The 21,124-nt window shown below is 40.6% G+C and overlaps 1 protein-coding gene across 1 annotated transcript in view; it reads right to left on the minus strand.

Annotated features, from left to right (window-relative positions):
• Window positions 1–20,363, minus strand: part of RHOBTB3 (Rho related BTB domain containing 3) — a 52,651-nt gene extending 32,288 nt beyond the window's left edge. The window contains exons 1-5 of the mRNA XM_001503702.6: window positions 19,970–20,363; window positions 19,565–19,790; window positions 14,846–15,032; window positions 5,010–5,164; window positions 1,902–2,013 (exon numbers count right to left, since the gene is read on the minus strand). Coding sequence (XP_001503752.2) covers window positions 1,902–2,013; window positions 5,010–5,164; window positions 14,846–15,032; window positions 19,565–19,790; window positions 19,970–19,971 — 682 coding nt within the window. The 5' untranslated portion in view covers window positions 19,972–20,363. The remainder of the gene's footprint in view (window positions 1–1,901; window positions 2,014–5,009; window positions 5,165–14,845; window positions 15,033–19,564; window positions 19,791–19,969) is intronic.
• Between the last annotated feature and the right edge of the window lie 761 nt (window positions 20,364–21,124).

The following is a 21,124-nucleotide window of genomic DNA, read 5'->3' on the forward strand; positions in this document are numbered from 1 at the left end:
CTAGTAAAACAATATGTTTGCCCCAAACCAGCTTTTTCCCCTCAGCACACTTCAGGGAGAGTGTTAACTAGGCTCCTTAATTTCCAAAAGATGAAGTAACTTGCCATTTCCTAGTTTGACCACCAGCAAAGACTGACTAGCCCTTCATCAATTCAACATATCCACACAGTGGACCACGCCCTAGAGCCTGATCATAGATCCTAATGGGAAAATGTCAGCTGTCTAACTTTTTCCCAAAGCTGAGCTGAGGAAAGCGTTATCTATGAAGGGTTGCTTGAAGAACATGCAATCCTCCAAATCAGAGGAATTCAGACTGCTTTAGCAATAAAAATTCTTTATTCTAAAGCGAAACTCCAGTCTATAAAACAGACAGGAACAAGGTACTCGGAGGCGGGGCTCTGCCTGAACTCTGCCTCACCCGCCCTCCTCTCCACTGCCTGAGGCACCTGCACAGAACCTTAAAGGCTGAGAAATGCCTGAAAGCCACGTGCCCAGAGCCCAGCATCTGCCCTCAGAACAAGTCAGCCCCAGAATGAACGTGTACCCAGACCTGTGTCGTCCTGGAGCCCTGGGTAATGTTCTGCGAAATAACACAGCTCTCCTAACAGAAGGGTACAAGCATCAGCCTTGTGAGAGCTGAGACTGCCTTGCCGACAGGAGGCTTTTGAAGGCCCTGTCCACACTATCACCTAGTGCCCCCAAATGAAGACCAACATGAGAAATTTCTTTTAATGCTAAATGACATGAAGGGCTTTGCTTCTCTGAGGAACTGGTGTATTTTCTCTTTTTGATTAAAAAGAACAAAAAAATAATCTATCTACATTATTTACTTGGCTTCTTCCTCACCCATATTCTCATGCAGAAAGTATTTAAAGCCCTTGTGTTTCCTACATAGCAGACCATGTCTCCCCTCTCACTTTGCACACCAGAAACTCAAAGCCAAGCGTGGGTCATTTATGGTCTCTATATCTGCATTTTTTTTTAAACCTGGAGTTGACCTCTTATCCTAATTTACATTCTCCTGATTTTTATTTACATCCATTCATTTAGCAAATACTTATCAAGTCCCTACTTTTTAAAACAATATCCATAACAAATTGATCTGGATAGAGTACTATTCTATTTCTATCACAAAATTAAGCAAAAAATTCTGATAACAGTTGATGTAATTTTATTTATTTTACTTTCCTCTGACCTCGTATTATGAACATTTTCAAACATTCAAAAAAGTTGAAAGAATGATACAACGGGCACACATATATCCTTCACTTAGATTCTGCAATTATTAACATTTTGTCATTTTTTGCCTTATTGATGGATAGATACACTCACATCCACACACACTCATACTGCTGAACCATTTAAAAGTAAGTTGTAATTATCAGGATACTTCGGCTCTTTCTCATTCACCTCCTAAGAATAAGGACATTCTTCCATTAACCACAATACCATTACCATACATAAGAAAATTAACAGTAATTCCATAATATCATCTAATTTCCAGTCGATATTAAAGTTTTACCCAACGGTCACAAGAAAGTCTTTTAGATGTTTTTATTGAACAAGTAGCCAACCAAGGGTCATGCAGTGTGTTTGGTTGTTATTTCTCATCAGACTTTAATCTAGAACAGCTCTCCACCACATACATCATTTTGTTAAGAATTGACAGGCTCAAGATTTTAAGCCAGTATTCCTCAAAATATAGTCCAAGTACCGCGTGCTTCAGGATCACCAGGGAAGCTTATTTGAAAAGCAGATTCTGGGCCCCATCCCAGATTTCCCAAAGAAGAATGTCAGGTGAGTCCTGAACATACTCAAATTTGAGGACAATTGCTCTAGGACTTGTGAAATGATCTATAATAAATATCAACTGAAAGTCTAGACATGGGTTATAAACGCACCTGGTTGTTCAAGCTGAGGTGGTCTAATTCCATGAAACGAGCTGCTCATTTTCCTTTTCTTCATTTTTTCACTTGTCTTCTGATTTAAGGCTTGAATCATGAAATACTCCAACTAAAAGATGAATCAATTTTTAATTAAAGTGCCAAGAAACTATGTATCTGACATGACAATTTATACCCCAAATCTCATTTGCCAAATATTTTTTAATGACAGTACTATTTACACGTATGCTTTAGCACTTTTCAACAATTTTTTTATTTAAAAAAATGCATCAAGTAGAATAGATTGTGCCTTGTCTAACCATAAATAAACCATCCATTCAAGAAGAACTCTTTATTCTCTTGAATAATCAAGAAAGCCAAGCAGTACAACTGTGTGACTGTCAATAACTGTCTCGTGGCACCCAAAGCAGTTAATACTAGAAAAATTGAAGGCAGGACAGATCTGGCTCTATGTCACAGACGCTCCTATCAGCCAGGGAAGTTCACATCTGCTCTATTTTTTTCTTGAATAAAATTACTTTGAAATATATCCTTTATGTTATAAATTAAAAATCTTCACCACATGCACTTACACAGCTCCAGGCCTGTGCCTTACACTATGAGGCCTGGGGCAAAAGTACAAATGGAGGATCACATGCCACATTCACAAATATTTAAATATCACAAACCAAGAAAACAAACTGTCATGTAAAAGATATTCTATCCTCCTCTGACAAATACATCATCACAAAAGTCTGGTAGGCTAGGTTCGGATTTAAATTCTCAGATTCCTTGGAGTTTCATGTGGCACAGGGAAAGCTGGGCCCTAGCTCCTGGGCCCCAAGACTGCCCCTTCTCTCCTCATCCCTGCTCCATCCCACACCTTGAGGATCTTCGTGCAAACAAGTGGACATCCACACTCACATATCCAAGCTCCACTCACTCTCCCCTTTCCCATTCCTCAAAAGCAGTCACCCCTCGGCCACCTCTCAGACCTAGGGATGTACACAGCAGCAATGTGGTCCACCTTCAGGAGGACAGACCTAGTGAAGAGGCCTGCATAGGCCGGGGCAACAGACTCAGGGCCAGCTCATCAGAGAATTCTGGGGTCCTGGATTTTGGAGCATGGTCACAGCACTGTTCAATAGAACTTTCTATTCTGTGTTGATGGAAATTATATCTGTGATATCTGTGTTATTCAGTACAGTAGCCACTAGCCACATGTAGCTACTGAGCACCTGAAACGTGGCTAGTGCGCCAGAAGAACTAAATTTTTAAAAATTGATTTAAATACAAATAGCTACATGTGGCCAGTGGCTACCATATTGGATGGTGCAGGTCTAGAAGGGGCTCCGTCAATTCGTGCCCTGTGGGGAGGAGTGCAACTGGAGGACGACCAGATGGGGCTCTTTAAAAGTTGGAAGCACCTGCCGCTCCTGCCAGATCTTCATCCCTGACTCTTAAACACAAGATTTTAAATGCTCCTTTCAGTCTGACATCATCTCCATCCATATTCTTGCAAACGCCATTATTTCTCACACTCAAGATCTCAGTTGTACTTTACTACTCAAGAGTCTGAAAACAGATCATTCTGATCTTATTTCCACATTCTCATCAAGTTGTGAGTTAAGGAAAAAAGAGACCACCATGTCTTTCTCCCCACCTTGACCACATCTTCAATATTCCTCATGCCGCCAACCCTAACTGCAAAACTAGGCATTAGGAAAAAAGAGAAACAAGGAGGGGAAAGAAGAGAGGGATGGGAAAATGGGAGTTGGGAGGTGGGAAGACTGATTCTAAAATGGGGGACAAGGAGACCTAAGGCCCCCAAGAGAACCAGCCACTTCCTCTCCAACAAACGAAACCAAACTACGTTTTTTCCCCTAACTCCCTAGGTATTTCAGGGAAATGCAAGATTCTTAGACCAAATTAAGATTTATTTTTAAAACCACTAAAATGTAATCTGCTTGACAGGAAAATCAGATTCCACCCCTCTCTACCTTTCTACCCACTGCCTATCACTACAGATAAATAAGACAAAAGTTTCTTACAGTAATTGATAATATTAATATTGTGAGCATATCTTCCTTAATGCTGTATTATTAATGTTTCTTTCCCTTACTGGGTGAATAACAGCCAATTACATTTGAGAGAAGTCAGAATCATTTATATTTGGTTCTTATTTTATTTTTGGTTCTTATTTGGAGTTTAGCAACTCCAAGAAATGAACAAATGAAATTTCGATAGTCATCTGTGGAAACCTCAACATTTCTACAGGAATCTACATAATGAATATTCTGGCATATTGGAAAGAGTCCTTGACAAAGAGCTAGGGCACTGATGGAGAAGACCGAAGTGCTCCTGCTTAATGTAAGGTTTACTTTGGTTTAAACCTCTTATCCATGTTTACTAGATTTGTCTGTTTAAAGAAGTCACTTCTTAGAGAGTTGGAAAGATAGTTCCAAAGTCAGTTAATACTTAAATGATACAAGTCCACAGTCTTTCCAAGGACCTAGTCCATGCAGTCCGAATACTGTAGGGTAGGTGCTGTGTGCTGAGATGGGCCTCAAAATGCCCACAGGACCCAGTAAACACCACTGCAACACAGCAGCAAGCTCTGGCTCCCCACATATCCAACAAGAAGCTATTTGTATCAGTAGCTCCGCTGGATATTTTTGAGCTACACCAAGTCCAGAAGTACAAGAAATCTTGCCGAAGCACACATAGAGAAGAAAAATTATTCTTTTCAGGTGGCAAACAGAAATGAAAGAGAACCTTCAGGGCCCTCTGGTTCAGGTTGCCAGGCTCATTGAGCTGTATAAAGATTACTATCAAAACCGACATCACAGGTTTGTGTAAGTAAACATGCTTTTGTTATGTGCGACAAAGACTAATAAAGTATCACCAAATATCCTATTAGATAATAGGAAGTGTTTCATTTGGAGACAAAAATAAAATCGTAATTTTACTCTGAAAAAACTCTTTTTCTAGTTACTCTTATTTTACTTCTCAAGGTTGAAACAAATCATGCTTTTAAAATGAAAGTTGTAATTGACGTTCTGGAAAATAGCTAAAGAGCCAACCTGACAAACGACTTTAATTTATGTAATAAGAATTTCCACTCACCACTCCACCAAAATATTTTCCTATGTAGAAATCGTCAAGGCTGTGCAGCTCCAGATAGGTAGCGCCTAGTTCCTTAGCAAGCTGGATCCCTTCCGTCGTGCTGACACAGCTCCCCCGGTCTGAGGTACACAGTGGGCACGTACAAGGTAATTCTTCTGAGAAAACAAACGTGAGTAACAAAGAGCTTTGAAATTAAACAGGAAAAAAAATGTACAGAGACAACCTGAACATTAAACAACAAATTAAGAGCTCATACCAGAACCACAGTTCAAGGGCATTTTATACATCCACTATTCACTAGACTCTGAATGAAAAATGTCGATGATAATAGAAAAGTCCCTAAAATAAACAAGCTTTAACTGCAAGAAGGATGAACAGTGTTTTAGAAAATAGAAGAATTTAAAAATAGGTGAATGGATATTACCAAGGCTATTATAGTAATTAGATCGAAGAGCCAATAATGGCAAGCCTGCTTTCTTTACACAACCTTGACATCCTGAGTATCAATACAAATTTAACAACTTGATTGCCCTTAGAAACTATGGAAAACAGTGGGTTGGTTTTTTTTTTTGTAAGGAACTTTAAATATATTCACCAAGTTTGAATAGGCCTTATAGTTTTATTTTAACAGAGTCTTCAAATTGACCTGACTCTTTAAGGCTGCAAAATTGCCACTCTCTTTGTAGATTTCATATAAAGTACATTCTTACTAATCCATACATTTCCATTATTAGACTCTAAAGCATTCAATTGCAGAGACCAAATTCAGACCCTCTTTATCTTTTTCTTCAAGATTAAAAAATAAAAAAACTGAAGGAATAAAAAGTATTTACTCAAAATGTGAACTGTCCCAATATTCATGGTTGTATCATGTACAGATCTATGGCTGGGAAGCTGGTACATCAACCTATCTATAAGGACACTCCTTAATGAGGCTAAAAACATACGTTCAACCTGTATCCATCAGCTAGGTTTGTTTTGTTTCATGCCACAACATCAGATATGTCATTGTTCAAAAGGCAGCCAAAAGAAGGTAAATCCATTTCTAGAAACGCATGTTGTTGTAGGTTGGCTTCCCTGGGAAGCAGACTCTGAGATAGAGACTGGTGTGCAAGAGGTTTATTGGGCAGTGATCTTGGGAACGACTCTTCTGAGGAGTGAGGGAAGTAGGACTGGGCAGAGGAAAAATGCAAACTGCAATATAGCTGCAACCGGGACCTCAGCTGATTCTACAAGGGGCTCTGGAGCTCTAGAGTGGTTCCCCATTTGGGGAAAGGCAGCTGGGCCTTTGTATCCCTAAATCCACCAGGAATTAGAGGAGGGCTGCCTGCATGGAGGGGACACAACCTTGGGCAAACAGCTTCTATCAGCAGAGGGTAATGCCTGGAAAGGGACTCAGCTGTGAGCCATCAGCAGCCAAGAGGCCTAGTAACTGAGGGAGTAAGTACAATGGCCTTGAAAGGGCATTTGGGCAACTCCCTACAGCACACACGACACACTCCCTAGCAAGGAACTGCATATAGATGGAGCACATATACACACATATAGGGTGTATACCAAGGATAGTTAGTGCATGTGCGTACTACACACACGATTTAGATAACTTTAGCTTCACTGAAAGCATTTTAGAGCTCAGAAACCATGAAGTCACTTCCTCGTTTTACATAGAAGGAAAATGAGGCTCAGAGAAGTCACGTCACTTGTCCAAGTTTCTCTGTGTGTTAAGAGATGGAGAAACAACAACACTGTTACTTGTTCCACCTGATAAAGGGACATCAAAAAATAAGATAAAAATGTAGTTTGAGCAAAGAATTATTAATTTCAAAGATACATGATTTAAAAACTAAGCTTGGGTTCTCTAAATTATGCTATAAATTCTAATCTGAGTTTTTGCATTTACTTTTTTAAAGATCATTTTAGGTTTGGAGCAAATATAGTTTTCATACAAAATTTAGCCTATCTTGAAAAATAACACATTGGTATTTCACATTCTTTACAAAGCCTTCATAAACGGTGCCTTTGGTTTCTAAAGACAGAGTCCTTCTTATGTCCACAAAGCTCTCCTTATGTTGATGGAATGGGGTGGGTAGGAAGATCATCTCATTAAACTTTATTTCTAGACAAAAATAAAGCAAAGTCAGTAATGTTTCAAGTGAAAAATTAAGTGAACATAGTGTGAAAGAATTTTTAACAAATAATCTTGATTTGAGAGAAAATACAATTAATTTCAGGTTTAACTCAGCTGAGGGGGGTTTTCCATCGTGTGTAGTCATAAGCATCTTCCTGACACACATGCCTAGGAAGTTCCTCCTTATACCTAATCCTTATTTCTCCTCTACGACACAGAAGACATTTCGTTTACATGCACTCAAAAGGAAAAATGCCTAGTCATTATATGTTGGGTAGGAGAATCAACCAACATTTATGGATTAAATAAATCTTCGTTAAGTATTTCATCAGGAACAATCAGAGGACCCAAAAGAATTTTAAATCACGGCGCCTTCTTCAGGAGCTCACTCCTGTGAGCCTACCTCAGAGTCAGGGGACTCTGTGAATTAGAATGTTACACTTCTACAGTGTTACTGTAGTTTTTTTCTTTCTTACATATTGTCTTTAAGATGTTATCACAAAATGTCTATTTTTTTAAAGCAAACACAATGTAACTCTGGAATTCAAATGAATGGCATCTTTTTCAAAGCAGTGGCTTTCAGAACCTATAGGGTGATTCTTACAATGTTGCCAATGCTTGAAACTTTTAGAAATCCTTTTAAGAATTCTAGCCTAGCAATGTAGTAGGCTCTATCAGAACTTCACAAAGAAAAGAAGACAGGAAGCGAATTTTCAGGAGTTTCAGGTGATGAATACACCCTAGGCATGTTTGGAAAAAAATTTCTACTTTAAAGATAGATTCGAGATTTAGTAAAAGCCAAAAATTTATTCAGAGCCATAGATGATGAAGAAGACATACACACAGTCAAGCTTGTCAAAACATGTATCACAAAGGAAAGAAATGAGACTGATAGTGTTTGCTGAACTAATTCTAAAAGAGTTCAAGAGAGGAGCTACCAGAGGAGAACACCCAGCACGGTTTCTTGTACAGCTGTCCACCCTTATCCGTGGGGGATATGTTCCAAGACTCCTAGTGGAGGCCTGAAACCTCGGATAGTACCAAACCCTATATATAGTAGGTTTTTTCCTATACAGTACATACATACCTACGATAAAGTTTAATTTATGTTAAGCACAGTAGGAGATTAACAATAACTAATAATAAAATAGAACAATTATAACAATATACTGTAATAAAAGTTATGGAGATCTTAGCAACTGCAGCATACCATTTTTTTTTCCTTATTAAGTTGAGAACTTCCACCTTTTCACTTAAAGGAAGCACTTTACAGCTTCTCTTCGGCACATTCGAACAGCCAGCATCACTACTCTTGTGCTTTGTGGCCATTATTAAGTAAAATAAGGCTTACTTGAACACAAGCACTGCGATACTGTGACAGTCAATCTGATAATAAGACAGCTACCAAGTGATAAAGGGGTGGGTGGCAGTATACAGCTATACAGCGGGGACACGCTGGACAAAGAGACAATTCACGATCACGGGGCTGGATGGAGCTAGATGATGCGAAATTTCATCGCACTACTCAGAATGACATACCAATTTAAAATTTATGAATTGTTTATTTCTGGAATTTTCAATTAATATTTTCGAACCATGGTTAATCTTGGTTTAACTGAAACCATGGAAAGTGAAATGGCGATAAGGGGGGACCACTGTATTTCAAGAGATAGGCGGGGGGGGGGGGGGGGTACAATAAATGTCCATGAGTTAAATAGCCAGGTTTAGATTTGTGATCACATCTTATATGGTAAATTAATTTCATCTTGTTAGTGAAAGTGAGTTTTTTCACTTATGTATACTCATAAAACCATTCGGCCGCTCAATGAACACATATTTACTGAGCACCTACCATCAAATACTAGGGATATAAGGATACACAGATAAAAGAAGCTCATAGTCAACGGAGCCAAGATAGACATGATGGCAAACAATTATAACACAATATAATAAGTACTAAAATAAAGGTGTACAGAATCACCATGGGAACAGAAGAGAGGAAATGAACTCTGCTGAGGGGACCATAGAAGGCTTCACAGAAGAGGTAATGATTTAATGGACAAGTATGAATTTGCTCCGCAGACATCATAGGGGTTGTGTAGAGAGGCACTCTGATCAGGGGATATAGCATATGCAGAGGCCCGGATGTGAGAAAAAAGGGAACACAGCGTCACTTCCAGTTTCAAGATAGCAAGCTAAGCCCACACTGCAATCTCCCCTCCCTGCCAAACCAAAAAAGTGATGAAATAAAAAGGGGGAGGGGGAGAAAGACGAAGGGAGAAAGGAAGGAAAAAAGGAAGGAAGAAAAGGAGGGAAGAAAGGAAGGAAGAAAAGGAGGGACGGAGGAGGGAGGAAGACAGGGAAGGAGGAAGGGAGGTGTGCACATAGAGCAACACTCAAAAATTAGAGAAGAGATTCTCATTAGCCCAGAAACTAGGAGTGCCTGAGAGGCTGACGGCAGACAGCACAGGACCAAAGAGGGAAGCTGAAGCTCAGAGTACAGGCAGGATCTCATGCACTGTGGCAACATCAAAAGTGCTCCCTGCTCAGCGATGGGATGTGGAAGCAAGGAGGCGGCCCAAGGGCAACGGAGCGGAGACTAGGCCGAGCACCCCAGTGGAAGCAGCCAGGCCTGTGAATCCTGAGTATATTCTCACCCGTACCCCAGAGAGCTGTTGGGCAGAGGAGGAGGAAGGCATCAATTCAACAGAGTATCTAAACTACAAAACTAGGGAAATTAAGAATTACCCAACATTTGAGAAGCATCCATACCATGAAATAAAATCTCATCAAATGGGAAGACTTGGTACGCTCCCCTCAAAACCAGATTTAATAGACCAATCAAAACAGAATTTTAAAATAAGGATAATTAATTGAAAGAAGGTTCTTTTTTTTTTTAAGTATTTGCATCCTTAAAATAGGAACAAGAAATCATGAAAAATAAATCAACTTGAGATCTTGGATATGAAAAGCTGTTGAAATTTTAAAGCAGAATAGCAGAACGGACCCAGCAGAACTAATTTGTGACCTAGAAAAAATGCCCAAGGAATTCTCCTATAATGCAACACAGAGAAATAAAGGAATAGGAAATATAAAAGAAAGATTAGAGACATGCAGGAGAGATCCAGAAATTTCAACATTAGTCTAACAAGAGACCCAAAATGAGAGAATAGAGAAAATGGACGGAAAGTGATATCTGAAGAATTTAGAAAGTTGACTTTGCCAGATCTAAAGAAAGACATTAAGCTCTTCAAGTAGTTTAGTGTGATGGGTATATAAGCCACAGAGGATTGAGTCCTACAAGGTCCTAGAATTAGTCAGGGGCTACATCATGATGGATCTTGTATTTCAGATAAGACTTTACAATAGAAAACTATTAAAGTGGATACAAATACTGGATTGGAGTGAGGGCATCAGTGGGAATCCATGATTTAAAATACACATATATATGGCTCTATCCAATGAAAGTATCTAGAGGCAAAGACACCTAAAGTAATGAGCACCCCCAGAGCCCAGATCTTGGTTTCTAAATCCCATTACTCATTAAAAGAAACCAAGGCTCCCTGAAGAAATAACTGATTCCAGGGCTGGGGTAGGCACAGTCTAAGGTGAGCCTGGAACATCTCATGCCAGAAAATAAGGAAAGACTCAAAAATTAATTGAAGCCAGCTTGAAGAGGCTCCCTCTGGGAAAAGTTGGGGTAATGTGAACATCAGAAAGAATCTGAGAAGAAGAGATTATAAAGTATTGAACTTAAAAAAACAAACCCATGAATCAAAATGATTCTAAAAGAAAGATGTAGTAGCAGAGAGAAGGGAAGGCTCTATTTACAGAAGAATACCAAGTAATAAGTGTAGAAGGGATGATAGAAAATCACTATTTTGCAACCACAGTTATCACAGCTGAAGGACTTATGCAAAATAATGGGCTTGGATTCTTTAAAAATGTGAATGTCATGAAAGACACCTCCTTCCTGCCTCCCTACCCCAGCAAAAAAGCTAAGGAACTCTTCTGGATTAAAAGGGACTAGAGAGACAAGACAACTAAATGCAATAAGTAACCCTTAATTTCATCCTGGATTGGAAAAAGCTTTGGAACAACCGGGGAATTATGAATATGAATTATATTTTAAATAATAGTATAATAGATAACAGTTACATTTCTTGAGTGATGACTGACTGCATTCTGGTTAATAGGAGGAGGGCTTTGTTCTTAGATGATACAGGCTTAAGTAATTAGGACTGAAGAGATCCCATAATGTTTCCAATTTACTCTCAAATGTTGCAGAGAGAAAAAGCGTGTATACGCGCATGTGTGTGTCTTTGCAATTTCTGGGGTTCATTGTCCTTTTGTCAATTTTCTTAGGTTTGAAATTTAGCAAATAAAAGTTAGGGGAAAAGAGGAAAGTTTCTAAAGAATTTAAAGCATTGAGTGTCATGATCTGACTTGTATTCTGAGATGATTATACCCAGAGGATTTATTTCAGAAAGAGGCAATGCAGGAATAAGAGACCACGGGCCAATTTACCATGAAGCTGATGAAGCTTAAGCTTCAAGGCCCTTTTCTTGTGGGTTCTTCCCAAAGCCCTGGGAGAACCCTGAGCACCAGATTCTTTTACGTGGTTATATGCTTTTGTAAAATTTGCAAAATAAAATATTTTAATTACATTTGGTTAAGACCATGTCTCTTTCCACTCCAACTCACTTCACCTTGTGAGAGCAGCTCTGGAGTAACCATGGGCATTTTGGGGATCATGCTAAGGGGAATTTAAATTTAGGTTTAGTGAGATATTATTTGTGTCTGTCATCACTTCCTTGTATGGTTAAGTGTCCTGGTACATGAATGGCCTTCGGGAATGCTTCTGCCACCCACTGTGCAGATTTATTTGGTGTCAAGACACTAAGATGCCAAGCTGAAAGACGAACACAACACAAACTGTAGAGCCCAGCACCAAAAAGATGTGGAGAGTGAAGAAATATGCTGGAAGAAAAACTATCTTTTGTTCTCTCTACAGAAAATATCAAAAAGTGGTTATTATATGAAGAGGTGATCAGAGACTATGCAGCCCAACAAATACAAGAAAAGTTAAAGTGTCAAGGTGTTAAATAACAGAAACTTTTAAAATATATATTTGTGGTATTTGACAGCTTTTTTAGATTTAAAATTTGTTGTGCTTTCTTTTCTCTTTCTAAATAAATATTCACTTTTGTACATACACGTACTTTTACAATTTGAAATTAATTTTGTAATTTTGTAGTTTTTTCCTTACAAAGGACCTCTAAAATTGTATACATTTCAGCTCCTACAAAATCTGGAACTGCCCCTTGAGGAGAGCAAAAAGGCCACTATGACAGAGAATTAAATGACTAGGGTCTGACAGCCAGTGAAAGTGAAGAGAAAACAGTGAGTCTGAGATTTATATAAAATGGAAAATCAAAAGAGCTTCTTAGTCAACTGGATATGGGGAATGGGAGAGAAAGCTGGGCTGGATGATTGTAGTTCGGATGAATGGATCGGTTTGGCATCATTCACTGAGACAAGGAATTCAGCAGAAAGAGGAAGATGTCTGTGGAGATAAGGGTCAGGAGAGAGACTGGAGCCAGAGAAACAGACTGGGTGATCATCAATGTCTATCCAGGGGAAGCTAGGGCAACGGATCAGTGAGTTCGTGGTCAAAGTAAACAGCAAGAAGAGGTGAAACCAAAGGATGGAACCCTGGGCAACAACTACAGGAAGTGTTGGTGTAAGTGTGCAGGTGTGGGGGGAAGGGGACGGGCCAGTAAAGAAGAGAGAGAATTAGCACAGCTGGGAAAGAAAGGGTGGCTTTATTAAATGGAGCAAGAGGTGTGTTTGAATCATTTCAAAGAGAGAATTGTTATTAAAATGTATTAAATTTGGCAATAAGCATATAACTGGTGACCCCGAGTGAGAACAAACTCAGAGTAACTGTGAAAGTCAAAGTCAGACTGTGGTGGACTGAAGAATGAATGGGAAGCCAGGAAGTGGGCTCAGGAAGCGTGGATGACTCTTTCAAGAATCACGGCCAGCAATGCGAAAGAGGGAAGTAGAGTGGATGTGGGGTCAAGGAAAGGTCAAGCCTGCTTTATTTGGATCTTCTAATGCTAAACATACACCCACCCTATGACCCAACAATCCTACTCCTAAGTAACAACCTAAGCATCATCAAAGGAATGCGTGAGAAAATTATGGCATATTCATATCATGCAATAATGTGCAGCAATAAAAAGAACAAATTATAGATAAGCACAACATAGATGAATCTCAAAAGTACCATGCTAACTGAAATTAGACACAAGACACTACACACTGTATAATTCCATTTGTATGAAGTTCAAGAGAAGGTACAACTAACCTATGTTATTAGAAGTTGGAACAGCAGTTCCCTCTGGGGAGGGGTGTTATTAACTGGAAGAGGCATGAGAGAGCCTTCCAGAGGGCTGCAGAGGCTCTCCATCTTGGTCTGTGTGAAAGGTGCATGTGTGTACATATGCGTAAACATGCTCTAAGCTGCACACTAAGATTAATGAACTTTGTCCTTTACTTTGCTACACCTCAATAAAAAAGTACAAAACATAAATGAATAAAAATAAAATTTTAAAGACAGCTTTACTGAGGGAATGCCACTAAGAAGAACTATAAAACATCACCAAATCAAAGTGAATTGAGTTGGCGCTGAGATAGCTGACAAAAATAAGCATAGCAGCAACTACTGAAACGGACTGAACCAAACTGATCCATCAGCCACAGAGTAAATAATCCATCCCCTAGGGCAGTGTTGTCAGAGAATTCAGCTCACCCATTGCTAGCTACCTAAGCCCAGCGCCCAAGTCCTTATGTGGACAATTGCCCTTCCCACCTGGATGGACCTTTAGATTGTCAAAAAAGAGTTTTCCAGGGGCCAGCCCGGTGGCACATTGGTTAAGTTCACGCACTCTGCTTCGGTGGCCCAGGGTTCACGGGTTTGGATCCCAGGCAAGGACCAGCATCACACACACAAAATAGAGAAAGACTGGCAGAGATGTTAGTTCAGCAACAACCTTCCTCAAGCAAAAAGAGGAAGATTGGCAAAGATGTTAGCTCAGGGCCAATCTTCCTCACACACACACAAAAAGTTTTCCAGTGCTCAGCATCAGCCTAATATCTCTCCTATATCAAAAGAACACAATTACTGGCTCAGTGGTGCAGCAGTTAAGTGCGCACATTCTGCTTCAGGGGCCTGGGGTTTGCCAGTTCGGATCCCGGGTGTGGACATGGCACCACTTGGCACACCATGCTGTGGTAGGCATCCCACATATAAAGTAGAGGAAGATGGGCACGGATGTTAGCTCAGGGCCAGTCTTCCTCAGAAAAAAAAAAAAAAGAGGAGGACTGGCAGCAGTTAGCTCAGGGCTAATCTTCCTCAAACAAAACAAAACAAAACAAAACACAATTACTAACTTCCTTCGTTACTGCAGAAGAGCAGTTTAGAAGACAAATTTGTAACCATCAGAATCACAGCAGAAATTTGCACACTTTCCTTTGATGTCTCATTATCCTATCCCATGATGAAGAGAGAACAGCTGGCATTTGAATCCACAACCATTTTGGTTTTTTTCCTAAACTGTATTAATCATTAATAAACTTAGCTCTGTGTAAAATTAATACAGTACCTGCACTCTCATTATAAAAAAGAAGATCAAATACTTACCATTTTGTCTGGTACCAACAGCAGCAATGATTACTGGAACTGAATTTAATGCTCTTTTTATCACCGGAATATAATTGTCTCTTACTTCATGGAATGAAAACTTGTCATTTACGTTGTATTTGATCACAATGATGTCAGCGCCCCCAATGAGATTTCGAGAGGTGTACCAATCACTGTCAAAAATGTCCTAAACCAAAATGCAGAGAGTAATCTTTAGTCTGCTTGTCTTCAAATCAATCAAGAAATACATGGTAACATCTTTGTTTAAATTCTTTGCTATATTTTAATTTTCAGAATTCATACAAAGAAGTTTACCTTTTAAAACAGTAACTACATAAAATTAAAAATGTTTGAAGCCCACCAGCTTTTTTTAAAAATTCTTCTTCATTTAGCCTAGATGACTATACAGTCATAAAAGTTCTACAGAATTCCTGAGAGTCTGATGAAATAAGCAACCTCTTTCAACATTTGTACTTGAAAATAAGCACTTTGTTTTAAAATAATGCCATATTTTTATCACCTAATAATTTCAAAAATGTAACACTATGGATTAGACGCAAGAGCATCAGTATGAGTTAGGAAGCTTCAAAGGATTTTCTGTGACCCAGTTAGACACTGCAGGATTGTTCAGTGTTCTGAATTGTAGTACAGTGTGAATTCTGTGGAGTTCCATATTTTTAAAACTCAAATATATTTTTCAACTTTATCCATCCTTGGACAGTACTGTATACGTATAGCGTGTATGGGAGGACATACCTCCACAAAAAGATACTGTGTCTTCTAAGGTGCTAACAGGGTAAGGAATATATTTGCAATTCATGTATTTTGCTCACGTAAAGTAAAAATTCAGGAAAAAATCTTTCCAGTTTTGAAATTTTTACTTTTGGACTATAGTTAATAATATTAATATTTAGAATTAGGGCCAAACTAATTTATTACGGATGGTACTTCTTAAATTGCTTTGATATTTTAGAAACAATTTTTCAGTTTTTGTGTGACTATTGATATAAGGAAAATATCTTTATATATCCAAACACCACTGCCAAATATGTACAAGTAGGTTTTTTCTCATATTCCAGTTAACTATTAATCATTATTTGTCCTTTCATATGGTCTCTGGTGTGTATTTCTAAGATGTAATAAATCTAGATTAAGAAAGTAGACAGCTAGATGTGGCTAATAGGTCCAAAAACTGTTGGGCTATGAAAGTTTGCACTCTGAAATATGAGTCCAAAACAGGGTTAACAGTGCCTGAATCACTCAACCAAAATCCATGTGACAGAGCTTTTATCCTATGATAGAAAATTCTGGAAAAGCCTTACACAGCAATGCCCTTTTGCAGAGAGAGCTTCTTCTCACTAGTACCTCCCGTGCCCCCAGCAAGGCCTCTCCCGATTCCCTATACCCTCCCTTCCCACCCGTTTCCTACAAGTGCACTCAGAGTAACAAGAACTGCAGAATTTTCAGGTGTAAACGCCTTGGTGAAAGTGGGATGCACAGAGCATTTTTAAGGAAGAGTAAAACAACTTTTAAAAATAGGCGAACTATGGAATATAAACACCAAATGCAAGGTCTTGATCTTTGTAGAAAGTGTAAGAGGGGGGAGAAGTGAAATGGGACACAGATCAAGAAATTGAAAAGCTTCCCAGCAGAGCTCTATGCTGATTTCCAAATCCCAAACCACAAAACCCATTCCGTTCCAACTGTATCTGTTATAGTATTCAAGTTCAAAGTACACAAATATAACAGGGTATCTGAGTATAACAAAGAAAGAGGAGAGTCAGATGAATGGGATAAAAAAAAAGAAAACGCTAAATACAAGTGGGACCAATATTAAGCAGCCATTTAACTCTGAGAGAACAAATCAAAAGTAACTGCTCTTCACATTCCAAATAGTTTGGAATTCCAGAATTACTGGGGAGGTGTACAGGGAAAAAGGAAACATGTAAGGGAAAATGTCACGAGAAAATGGGTTTTGGCATCATCAACACAGAGGTATTGAGAATATAGAGACTAAAAATAATTTTATTTTTAATACAAATCAGAGCTTCAAACCCTGCACAAGAAAACTCAGCATATATTACCTCACGGCTTTTTATGGAATATTTTTAATAAACAGGAAAAGATCTAGAAATAAAGTAATAATATAACTGCGCCAAAAAAGGGGCGGGTGCAAGAGAGACATACTAACTAATGAGCTACAGATAATGAATTTGAACCACATTTATTTAGAAACTGCCAAGGATATACGGCAAGGATCCAGAAACAGGCTACAGATCTAGGGGAAAACTAGGAAAGAGAAGCACAACTCTCTCATTCTAGCTCCAAGGAAACAACGCCACGTTTCTTCTCAAAACTATGTCGAACAGAAAATCCTCGACTGGTTTCTAGAAACATGAAGGAAATCAAATTCTCCCACCCCTTGTAAATCAGTTCCAGGATTTCCTCTAGGAGGTTATGCAACACAAGGCCTGGAGCCACGTTTGGAGAATGGAACTCATCTTTTTAAAAATAATCTGAATTTTTACAGTAAAACAAGTTTATTCTACTTGATTGTGAGGCTCCAAATACAGCACTTACTACGTACGAACACTGCTGCCTCAATGTACCATATTTGTGCAAATCCTAAATGACGTGGGGGTACACTTCACTTTTGCTTAGCATAAGTGACACACGGCTATACTGAAGTTGTGATGAACACTTTATTATTCTAGCAGCTACCACTTATTGAGTACCTGCTACATGCTAGCCTCTGGGCTAAGAACTCCACATGTACTATCTCATTTATTCTTCAGCACGGCACTAGGAGACAGGGGTTTTTACATTTATTTTATTTTATACATAGGGAAGTAAGGCTAAGAGAGGATAAGCGACTTACAGGGAACACAGCCACTAGGTAGCAAGGTGGGGATCTGAAATCAGGTCCTTTTACTATCAAAACCTGTGCTCTATCTGCTCGGCCATATTTAATATTCTGATTCATACATATGTCAAACATCAACTGATGAATACAATCAACTTTAATATCTCTGATGGGCTTTTACTTATCACCACGAGAAGAAAAGCACCTTATAAGGAGTAGCTCTACAAATATATTCTACTAGATCTGAAAACCACCATAACCCCGAAAATTGCACCTCGTCACAAACTCAACACCCCAAACAAGGTCAGAGTCTAACCAAACAAAAGGTGATTAGCATAACAAAACATAACAATAAGTACATGGCAAAAAAAAAAAACCCAGACTACTGAGGCTTATTTTAATCTATTTGGAGGATTTCATTTACTACAATACATGCGATCACAAGCATTGCTTTTTGCTAAATTAACAACACAAACAGGAAAGAGTTAACAGCTCAAAGAAAAAACAGGAAAAGTAACCCTAACATCCTAATTCAGCTTATTTTTTTTCCCACATTTATTTACTCTATTCACTCAATATTTGTTCAACCGCATGCAGAACCAGTAAGTTTTTAGAGCGTAAGATCTTTCACAATGAAATGACCAAAGTAAAAGAAGTGTTTCATTTGCCCTCACAGACTACGGCCAAAAAGTTCTCTATCAATGCTGACTATGATCAGCATCATCATTGTCATAACTGGGAGTTTAACAGCGTTCCTGGTAATGAAAACACGACTTCCCTTTAAGCAAAAATTTACGTGGACAAGTGATCTTTCTTTCTGTAATATGGAAATTCCAAAATAAGAAATTTTTCTATGTATAGTCTATACATTTCTTCAGAAAGATGCACTAGTCCCTTATAGCCCCCAATTAAGTTTTTAAAAATTGTTGTTTAAATGTAAAACCTCACATAATGATACTTTGCATTTTCTTTTCAGACACTAAACTTTCTTCTGTTATGAAATGTAATCTTTAGCTGCAATATAACTCCAATACCAGCAAAGAATCAGAAATATTCAAATAAGATTAAATGAAAACATTCCAAATACGATGTTATTGTGTATTGAAAACATATGTGTCAAGTAGATTCCTTTTGCTTTTTATCACTCAAGAATTACACTAGAATTTATCGACTTCATTACAATTTCAATCATGACAAATTTTAAAGATTTTAAACATTCCCAGTAGTATCAGTAATATCAGTAATATTATTTCTGATTTATGAGTCCCTAAAAACAAATGGCTACTATATCAAGAGCATCTACACCATTAAAAGTCAAATCACTAATTAAAATTTTCAGAGCTGGATACTGCTATAAATGAGTCGTTCAAAATTAATTCTCAGTCCCCGTCTTTTCCCCTCCTTTCCGGGGGTCCTATTTCTGACCTGCCCCAGTGGACAGTATTTTTGCCTGTGTTGAACTTTTAGAGACTTTTATTTTTAGAACACTAATATTACACTATCACCCACAGGGTAGGCATGAAAAAACATTGCTCTCTGCTGGTGAAACTTAGTGACCCCGTCCCTTGGGGTTGACACATTCAACTGTCAGCTGTCTACCAAGGGACAACCCACGGTCGTGCAGCATACGAGTAAGTGCTCCACTCTCCCACTGGGGCTTTTTGCCTCCTAAGAGTGTTCTCCTACTGGGCTGCCCCCTGCCCGATGAAACAAAGGACCAAAGATTTTCTCAAAAATGTTTGAAAACTCTGCCCAGATGACCCGGACATTCCACATTCATGAAAGGGGACAAGGGGGTGGGGGGGATGGAAAGAAAAGCTCCGTCAGCCTCGGACCGAGCAGCTGCCGCCCCTTACCCAGACGGGACAGTCGTGGACCACCAGCTTGACATTCCCGAACGCGCTGGCCTGATACTCGGTGAACACAGGACGCGCGACCGTGCTGGTCGCGTTCAGCAACAAGCTGCTTTCGTCCCCTGAGACCAGCGGGCTTCTCCCCAGGTAAGTGCGGATGAGCCCCGACGGCCGATTGTCCTGGTGGAACGAGTCCCCCTCGTTCCCCAGCGCCACGATGTGAATGGACCTACACGACAGAGAGGGGGCGAGGGGGAGAAGAGGCGTGCGGTCAGCGCGCGGATCGCCTTCCTCGGAACAGGAAGTGCGGGGGGCAGCGCGCCGCGAGGATGGGCACGCGCCCCTCGGCCCGGGGCGCACGGCACGCGCTGGGCTGGAGACAATGGCAGGACCGCGACGCGTACGTACATGATCGCCAATCCAGGGGCAGCGCGGCGAGTCGGAGAAAAGCGGTTCCTCGCGGCCTCTCGGGGCCCGGCGGCGGCTGATTTACCCGCAATCAGCTCATCCCCGGCCGAGTCCCCCGCGCGCTTCCACCGCGGCGCGGCCGACGCAGAGCGGGCCCGTGCGAGCCAGCGAGCGAGCGAGCCAGCCGAGGGGCCGGGGGCGCGCTGCCAGCCAGTCAGGAAGTGCCGGGGACCATCCCGGGCGGCCGCGCCGCTCCCCGCCTCCTCGACCGCGGCCGAGCGTCGCCGGGCGCCCGGGCGCCGCAGCCCCCTCTCCGCCGCGCTCCCTCGGCCGGGTTGCTGTCGCCTCCTGCTGCTGCCGCTGCTGCCGCTGCTCCTCCTTCTGGCCGAGAGGGGTTAGCAGAAGCGCCGGGGCCTCCGCCCCCTCCGCGGGCCCGCGGGCGGGCGCAGCACGTGCCGGCCTTGGGGGTCGGGCGGATGCGGAGGACGCGCTCCCCGCCGAGGCCCCGGGCCGGGCGGCGGCGGCCGGATACAAAGCAGCGGCCGGCGCGGGGCGCGGCGGAGTATAAATTAATAAATACACCATCCGAGCCCCAGAGCTCCCGGTCGCCAATCCGCCTGCAGCAAGTTTGTTCAACTCGAAAGGGTGTAACCAGAGCCAGGGCAAGGGGGTGGGGCGGGGAGGCCCCCGCTCCCGAAAGCCTGGGAAAGAGGGAGGCGAGGGGATGCAGCCCGCTGGCCGCTCCAGCAGCCCCGATTTGTTTTCCTCTCTTGGCCTTGACCGAAGTCTTTTACTACGTGTGCTGCTTTGTCATTTGTCAACATGTACTACAGCTGTTTTCCAAAATCATACTTGTGAGAAAAAAATAAAGGCAACATTCATGCTGGTGCAGAAAGGGTTCTTTGTTCACACACCAATTAATTTGCTAATATCGCTTGGGGGGAATTAATTACTATTTGAAGCTGTATTTGGCATATTTTACCCACAACGGCAGGATTTTTTTTTTTAAGTGCTGGAGTTCTTGTGAGAGTTTTGAAAAGTTACGTGTGAGGTGTTTAACGTGTTTACAAGCTAAATGCAAGTTTACTTGAAGATTTTTCAGTACACGTTAATGGCGACATGTTTAATAATAGCTCCTCAGACTAACTGAAAAAA

This window comes from Equus caballus, chromosome 14, assembly GCF_041296265.1.
Source record: "Equus caballus isolate H_3958 breed thoroughbred chromosome 14, TB-T2T, whole genome shotgun sequence".
NCBI lineage: Eukaryota > Metazoa > Chordata > Mammalia > Perissodactyla > Equidae > Equus > Equus caballus.